Source organism: Rhincodon typus, chromosome 2 (genome assembly GCF_021869965.1).
Source record: "Rhincodon typus isolate 14 chromosome 2, sRhiTyp1.1, whole genome shotgun sequence".
NCBI classification, from domain to species: domain Eukaryota; kingdom Metazoa; phylum Chordata; class Chondrichthyes; order Orectolobiformes; family Rhincodontidae; genus Rhincodon; species Rhincodon typus.
Window position 1 is genome coordinate 142,499,893 of NC_063333.1, and position 8,061 is coordinate 142,507,953.

Genomic DNA, 8,061 nt, shown 5'->3' on the forward strand with positions numbered 1-8,061 from the left:
TCCTGATATGGATTTGCTTGGTTCTTGAATTGCTGCGTAAAACCGATAGCATCTCAGAATTAAAGGAGGCTTGGGGTTGTAATATTCCTTAACTAAATCCATCAACTCATGAAAGGTTTCAGTAGCTGGTGCCTCAGGGTAAGTTAGGCTCCTAATAACCAAATAAGCTGCGGCTCCACAAGCTGTTAGAGAATTACTTGTTGCTTTTCATCTGCCCTAATGTCACTTGCCTGGAAAAAAAGATTCTTTCCACATGCTTGGCCTGTCTGAAGAAGGGTCTAGGCCCGAAACGTCAGCTTTCCTGCTCCTGTGATGCTGCTTGGCCTGCTGTGTTCATCCAGCTCTACACCTTGTTATCTCAGATTCTCCAACATCTGCAGTTCCTACTGTCTCTCACATCTGAACATGTGTTAAGCAGGGAGGAACAAACAATATTTTCTTATCAAGCTGTTCAGAGAAGTTTTCACACAACTCTGGAATGCGTGGGACTTGAACCTGGATCTCCTGGCTCAGGGGTAGGGACAATACCATAGAACGACAAGAAACACCTTTCCTTCATTTCTACCATTGCACAATTAACTTTCCAATCTTACTTATATTTGTAACAAGTTAATTTCTAGCTAAATTACATTAAAAAGAAAAACATCCAATTATGGATGGGTATATGAACAGGAAGGGTTTAGAGGGTTAGGGGCCAAACACTGACAAATGGGACTAGATTAATTTAGGATATCGGGTCAGCATGGACAAGTTGGACCAAAGGGCCTGTTTCTGTGCTGTACAACTCTCACTCTCTATTTTAAATTGAGTATGAAAACTGCCCACTTTTCTGCAGTGTCTATATGGGTTTGACACTTTTGGTTAACAGCGTGGTGATATCCTACATTATTCCCTTCCCCTACTTTACACCAATGATTCAACAACAAATCCCAAACCTTCTGAAGTGTCCCTTCTTGTAACAAGATCAAGGCTAAATGACCAACACATGGGATGATGTGATTGCTTTTAGCTCCTGGCCTCCAAAAAAGCCTCATCTGCAGGCTCGATGACTGGAGAAAGAACAAAGGTGAAAATACAGTGCCACTTTGATTCGTTTCCTCCAAAAAAAAATGCAGTCAGACCTTGGGAAAAAAGAGAGAATAACAGAATAATCTTTTGGCTTTGTTATACTCATCACTGGCTGTATTTGCAGCCAACCCCAGCAGTAGGTGGATTAACACATGCACAATATCAGAGAGTGTTTATCATTTAATTTCTCTGGGCAGGTAGGCTCTTAGCCCAATCACTCCCTCCACTTTTGGTCATTTAAAGATAAACTAATTAGACATTTACTCCTTTGCACTCGATGGCATTGAAGAGATTTACTTCTTAGCCACTGAGATTCGTGCAGAATGCTTATCAATACCTGTGTTTCACCATGGCGATGGGCAGAACTGAGCACATGCAGATGGATTATAGTGGCCATATTTAATGGGAACAAACACTATGTTCATCTAGTATACTATAAATAAGTAAAGAAAGGACATAGCTCTCTCCAGTAGCCTCGTGGCATAGCTGAAGTCTCGACAGGTACAAGGCCATTATTTGCCGCGTTTAGGTAAAAGGAAATGTTTGCTAATTTCATTAGGCTCCTGCAATATCGATCAGCCATTCTCCTGGACCTCTCCGTAACAGAATTCCCAGTGTTTTCCTGTCTTGTGGACATGGACACAGAGTGCTGAGGTGACACGAACAATAAGGTGCTGAATCCCCGCAGTGGGTCATGAGTGCGATTGACATCTTCTCACACAGTTTGTTCAGCTTTTGTGTTGCAGCCCAGCTGACAGACTGAACGCTCATTCACAGAAAATCCCACCCTATCTGGACCACATGATCCTCTCAACATTGCCCTGGGTTAGTTCCAATGGTGACTTCAGCTCTGTGCCAAGTTTGCTGAGTCAGCCCAGAGCCAGTTTATTGAAGGAGTGATGAAGAGAATGCATGTGGGTTGTGGGCGATGGTAACACAAGGGCTCAGAAATGAATAAAAAAGAATCAAAATTTAGGCATCTGTGATAGAAATTTCATAACCATGATTAATGCACATTGTGATTCACTGCAGTCAACTCGATGAAGGAAATTCAACTGGCAAACTGTGTTGGACCAGGGGTATCACATCCAGAATTGATAAGCACACGGTCTTGGCCGTGTAAAAGTAACCACTTCATGTTTTGTAGTTCTGGGGAAGGGTCACCGGACCCAAAATGTTAACTCTGTTTTCTCCTCCACAGATGCTGCCAGACCTGCTGAGCTTTTCCAGCAACTTTGTTTTTGCTCATGTTTTGTAGATTGTTTTGCAGAATGTAAAGAACTGGCACAGGGTCAGCCAAACATTGTGACCATGATCCAATTATCCACCGCACTTCAAGGACAGAACAATGCGAGACGGAAGCTCATGGATTTGGTGGTGATGGTGAGTGGGTGCTGTGTCCACGTAGAACCATTAGCACCTTCTTATTAACTGATGGAAGAAATCATCAGTACAGTGGCCTCTTCAGAATTTGAACAGTTACGGCTGGAGCAATAGATTTTAAGAGATAGTAGGAACTGCAGATGTTGGAGAATCTGAGATAATAAGGTGTAGAGCTGGATGAACACAACAGGCCAAGCAGCATCAGAGGAGCAGGAAGGCTGCCGTTTCGGGCCTAAACCCTTCTTCAGAAATGGTCTAGATTTTATACCGTTTTAGCAAACTTAATTTTTGCTTTCCTTCTGAAATAAACAATTATGGCATTTAATTGCATCTTTAGCTGTCACATTTTAAAGTTCATCAATTAATGTTCTGTTACTTGACTGTCAAAATAAGTGCCTAGTATTTTATTACATTTAGATGAGATTTATTCATTTTCCAAAATAACTGAAGGTGATTGTAACGTAAAAATAGCTGCGGACCAACAGTTTTCGGAGTTTTCTTTTGCAGAAAGAGGAGAAGGCCAGCCAAAACACTTTCGACTAGATGATTCAATTACTTAGTCCCCATTTCATTGCTGCAAGCCATTCTCTAATCACTCAAGCCTTTCCGGAAGGCTCGAACGATTAGTGCCATTGTCAGAAGCATTCCAACCTGGAAGAGTTTCTCCGCTTTGTCACTCTGAACTCTCACCAAACAGAAACAGGAGATGAGTTCTAAGAAGCCACTATGAGGCCCAATGTCCATCATCAAGAGGAGCTCGAGCGCACAGCTTCTGTGCTACATTCATTCCTTAAAATAATGAGCTTGTGGTGTGAATTGTTAGGCTTCACATCACTGTGTGCGCAAGTCACAGACAGCAAAATGTTTTGATAACATAAACAGCTCCATTATCCCTCTTTATTCTTCCACGAGGAAATTGATGAGGGCGGTTCTGGGAGACAGGATGGCTTTCTTGATGACCCGCCCCTGTAGCTGTTTGATGCCCAGTTCACTTTGAAGGATGAGCTCCTGCACTCTCTCTACATTCTTGATGACTTGTTGAGGCAGGTTTACTGAGCCACAGACCTGGTTGTTGATCTGTTGGGGAGACAGACAGAGAGCACAAAATGAGAAACAACTGAGCAATTGAACAGGACACTTTGTTATTGATGGGCTTTATATATCCTTATTCAACACCAGGAACTCCACATCATGCTTTTAATAGAGTCATAGAATATTACAGCACAGCAGCCTACAGCTCAAAACATCAGCATTATCAAGGGAACTTTGAAGAAAAACAAAAAAATCAGAGTTAACGTTTTGGGTCCGGTGACCCTTCCTCAAATCCCAGCAGAAAACAAGGTGCTGTTCTTCTAGCCTGTGCTGAGCTTCGCTGGAACACTGCAGCAAGCCCAAGGCAGAGACGTTGGCCAGAAAACAGGGTGGTGTGTTGAAGTAGCTGACAACTTGTGGCAACAGAGAGTTGGTGAGTTTGACAAAGAGGATTCAAAGTTTTCAGGCGTAGGCAGCTGAAGACACAGCTACTCACGGAGGAGAAAAATGGATACACATGATAGAGTTGAAACATTCAGATTCTCCTCCACCCCCTCCCTTGATTTCCTCTTCCTTCGTTGTTACTATTTTGATGCTGCAAGACAGTGCCAAACCGTTACCCGTGTAACGAGACTGCTGATATCAGTATTTCAATTTTTAACCACATCTGGCCTTGCCTCATCCCACACACACACTCTCCATAGAAGGTGGGACTACAAGACAGGTTCCTTGGTCGGCTGCTGTACACCCTCTCTAACTCCAAAGGCATCGGATTAACTGCTGCCCTGGCTGTGACCAACTAATTCAGCGTGGGTTGTGGATTAACTATAGATCTGCCAGGTCCGGACTTGCAATTTCTTACAGAAAAGACCACGGGCGGTAAGGGACAAGGCTGCAGTGATGTCAACAACAGGAAGACAAAGGCAAATTTACCCTGACGATTATATTTCTCAAATGTAACACACATGCACCTGTCCTGTGCATATTGTATAGTTCAAGTCTGGAGCTGGCTAAGTAAACTGGTAAATGCGCCTCAAATGAAAATAGTAGGCTATTCGGCCTCTCAAATGTGCTGTCCATTCACTAAAATCATGGCTGAAGAATCGAGGCCTTCACTCCACTTTCTTGCCTGACCTCCAAATGACCCTGACTCCCTCGTAGATCAAACACCTTCTAACCCAAGAGTGAGGTTCAGAAGCAGAAGGTGTGGCAAAGATTCAATTACACTTTGTATTTGAGAAAACGGTGGCATCATGGTAATGTCACTGGACTAGTCATCCAGAGGACCAGGCTGTTGGCCTGGAGTCATGGGGTCATGGGCTCAAATCCCGCCTCAGAAACCACAACCATCGAGAAGGACAAGGATAGCAGTTACACAGGAACGCCATCAACACCTGCAAGTTCTCCTTCAAGCCACTCACCATCCTGACTTGGAAATATAATCGTTACTTCTTCAGTGTTCAGGAACTCCCTTCCTACCAGCATCTGCGGGTGCTCCTAGATCCAATGTTCCCTCTGATTTGTGTGGCCGAAGGCCGCTCCATGTGCCAGCCCATTGACTTCCAGCTTCGGAAGTCAATGCCATGCAGGGACCTCAGAGCTCCCAACACTGAAAATCACTCTAGGAGTGTTGCCTACACCCCAAGAACTGCAGCAGTTCAAGTAGGCAGCACCTCAGCCAGGGCAATTAGTTGTTAAAAATCCAGAATTTAAAACTAGTCTCTGTATCCTTGAAACCATCATTAATTGTTTTTTAAAAAAAAACTCAGGTTCACTAGTGCCGTTTTGGGAGGAAATCTGCCCTCTTTACCCGGTCTGGTCTACATGTGACTCCAGACTCTGGAGCAACGTGGTTGATTTTATCTTTCCTTTGAAATAGACTAGAGAGCCACTTAGTGCAAGAGTGATTAGGTTTGGGCATGCCAGTGATGCCTGAATCTCAGGAAAGATTAAGAAAAGATTTAAAGTTGTTTACACAGTTCACACCCACTTCAGCAGGTCAGATGTGCTTTGAAACAGTCAATAAGATTTTCAGCTTTCAACAGCCTTCATAGCTCCTGTTGGAAGCAAAACAAAGATCCTGTGACAGGCTCGAACATGCAGGGGCAGAAGTCAGATGTAGCTCACTAGAAGGTGCTCTCCCAACTCCAACCCCCTAAAAACAGAGAATTTTGGGACGAGACACAGTGAACATTCTTTCCATGCAGCAGGAAAAGGGATTGGATGGTATGCTTTTAGCTTGAGAGAAGCCAAAGCAACATTTGAGCTGGAATTCTGAGATCTTGTCCAAAAAATCCCAGGTCAGTGCTGAAACATGGATTGGTGAAGATAGCAGTCAACTGTGCATTTTAAAAGAGTCAAAGTTGAATGAAACAAACGCTGTTGACCTGCATAACGCTAACAATAGCTGTTTGATTAGAGACATATACTGTGTTGTGACGTTACACAATCATGACTCTTTGCATGGTACAACATCTGACAATAGAAACATCTGAGGCGTCTTAAACTTGCACAAGTGAAGACATGGACTTCACTGAAACATACAGAGGGTTAATCTTTATAAAAGGAAGCCCATTATTTTGAGGTGTATTAAGTATCGTTCTAGAATTAGATGGAGGTTTTATGATGACAATAGACACCTTGGGGAAGCAAATTATTAAGGTCTTCTCATGATCATTAGAGAGATGGTGTTTGAGACATAGAACGAACAGTTCCCAGTTTTCATATGCAGTGATAACATCACTCGCTCCCGAGTCAACATTATCTACTCTGTGACAATGTAATACAAATGGAATGTTGAAACTACAAGTAACTGAGTGGAGATGAAACAACGCTAGCTTCACATTGGACGCATGAGGCCTTTCTCTCTAATCCTGAGTTGGATAACAAACCCCTCCAACACTCGCACACGCAAGTTGCCCCCTAACACTGCTCGACCCAGATACAGCAACTTGGTCATGACTCCGCTCTTGAACGACTACTGGCCCAGTCATGCATAGAAATTTCATTTTAAATTCATTCACCGGACCTGGGAATCACCAGGCAAAGTCAGCATTTGTCATTTCATCCCAACATCGGAGTGGCTTGCCACACCTTTGGTTTCAGAGGACAGTTGAGAGTTAACCCTATCATTGTGTACCTCTTCACATGCTGAGCAAGGATCAGGTATCTAGTAATGTGGAAGCCAGCATCAGCTACCTTGGAGACACAGAAAGGATTACTACTGGGGAATGGTGCATCATGATAATAATAGAGAAAAATGGAGAAAGTGTAACAGAAGCAGTGCAGCCAGAAGCAAGTGTTAATTTAGGAGTTGCTTCCCTCAGTCATGGTGGAACATCTACTCCTCACTTCGCATCTTACCCTGACAACCATCGTCACTGTGTCTGGCTGCTGCAGATAAGCTGGGTCCACGTTTGGCCACTGCTGAAACAGCACATCTGTGTCCCACTGATAGTGAATGGTCAGCTTGTTCTGGACACTGGAAAGACCTGCAACAGACAGGAACACTAGCATTTGTACATCAGCAGAAAGCTTAAAGTGGGGTTTCCTGAAAGACTTGCAGCTGGTGGCACTTTGGAGGAAGTCATAAGGGAGGAGTGCTTCAGACTCTGGTGTGCACACTGCAAAGCAAATTCCCCTGTGCCAGCTTAGAAACCACAGACCCACGTTGTGAACACAACACCAGACTTTCACGTGATAGACCCATGGGATTTCACAAACTAGCACTCTCTCGCATGACGACACAAAAAGAAAAATCTGTCACAGTGCACCCCAAATAGCCTGGCTTTAATACCAACTTTGTTTTAGAGAACAGAATTTGCATAAATGACTCTAGGCCACAAAGCAAGTCAATAAGGATGCGTTAGTGCAATAATACATTGCCTAACTCGAATAACTTCTTTCACTGTTGGTATTCAAGCAAATAAATTTTGATCTCATGTACCAAATATAACAGGCACATGCATCACAAGATGATGTTTGGGGATTATCTGGTCATGGGCTGGGAAGAGCGGCACATTTTTTAAAAATCAAATGACGACTGAGTATCAAACCTCCCCTTCCACATGTCCCTAAAATCATTTTTATTTAGTCTTTTATTTACTCTTTAAAATGGTCCAAAAGAATGAGGCTGCGTTATAATAACTGGGGGATAGACGATCCTATGCAGCAATGAGAAAAGTCAAGAAGTGATTGAAGGGAAGCCGGGGTGGGGACTACCAGTATCAAGTCAGCTTGGAGCTGGGGTGGGAGGGCAGGTGGGTAGGAAGCTGTGCCAGGTTGAGGGGGGAGTGAAGAGCCACTGGAACGCCCACACTACCCTGGGATTACAGTCAGGCTTCCATCATTTATCCACATCTCCTTCCACCACCCCCCCAGCCCTTCAGATTCCTTCATTGCAGGTATTCCAACACCTCAAGGACTGCAGCAATTCAAAGCAGCAGCTCACCATCACCTCCACCTCCTCACTACCACCACCACCTCCTCACCACCACCACCATCACCTCCACCTCCTCACTACCACCACCACCTCCTCACCACCACCACCATCACCTCCACCTCCTCACCACCACCATC

The 8,061-nt window shown here is 44.0% G+C and overlaps 1 protein-coding gene across 1 annotated transcript in view; it reads right to left on the reverse strand.

Moving 5' to 3' along the window:
* Window positions 1–1,235: 1,235 nt before the first annotated feature.
* Window positions 1,236–8,061, reverse strand: part of lars2 (leucyl-tRNA synthetase 2, mitochondrial) — a 63,390-nt gene continuing 56,564 nt past the window's right edge. Inside the window, exons 11-12 of the mRNA XM_048609212.1 lie at window positions 6,847–7,242; window positions 1,236–3,528 (exon numbers count right to left, since the gene is read on the reverse strand). Of these exons, the coding sequence (XP_048465169.1) occupies window positions 3,349–3,528; window positions 6,847–7,242 (576 nt within the window). The 3' untranslated portion in view covers window positions 1,236–3,348. The remainder of the gene's footprint in view (window positions 3,529–6,846; window positions 7,243–8,061) is intronic.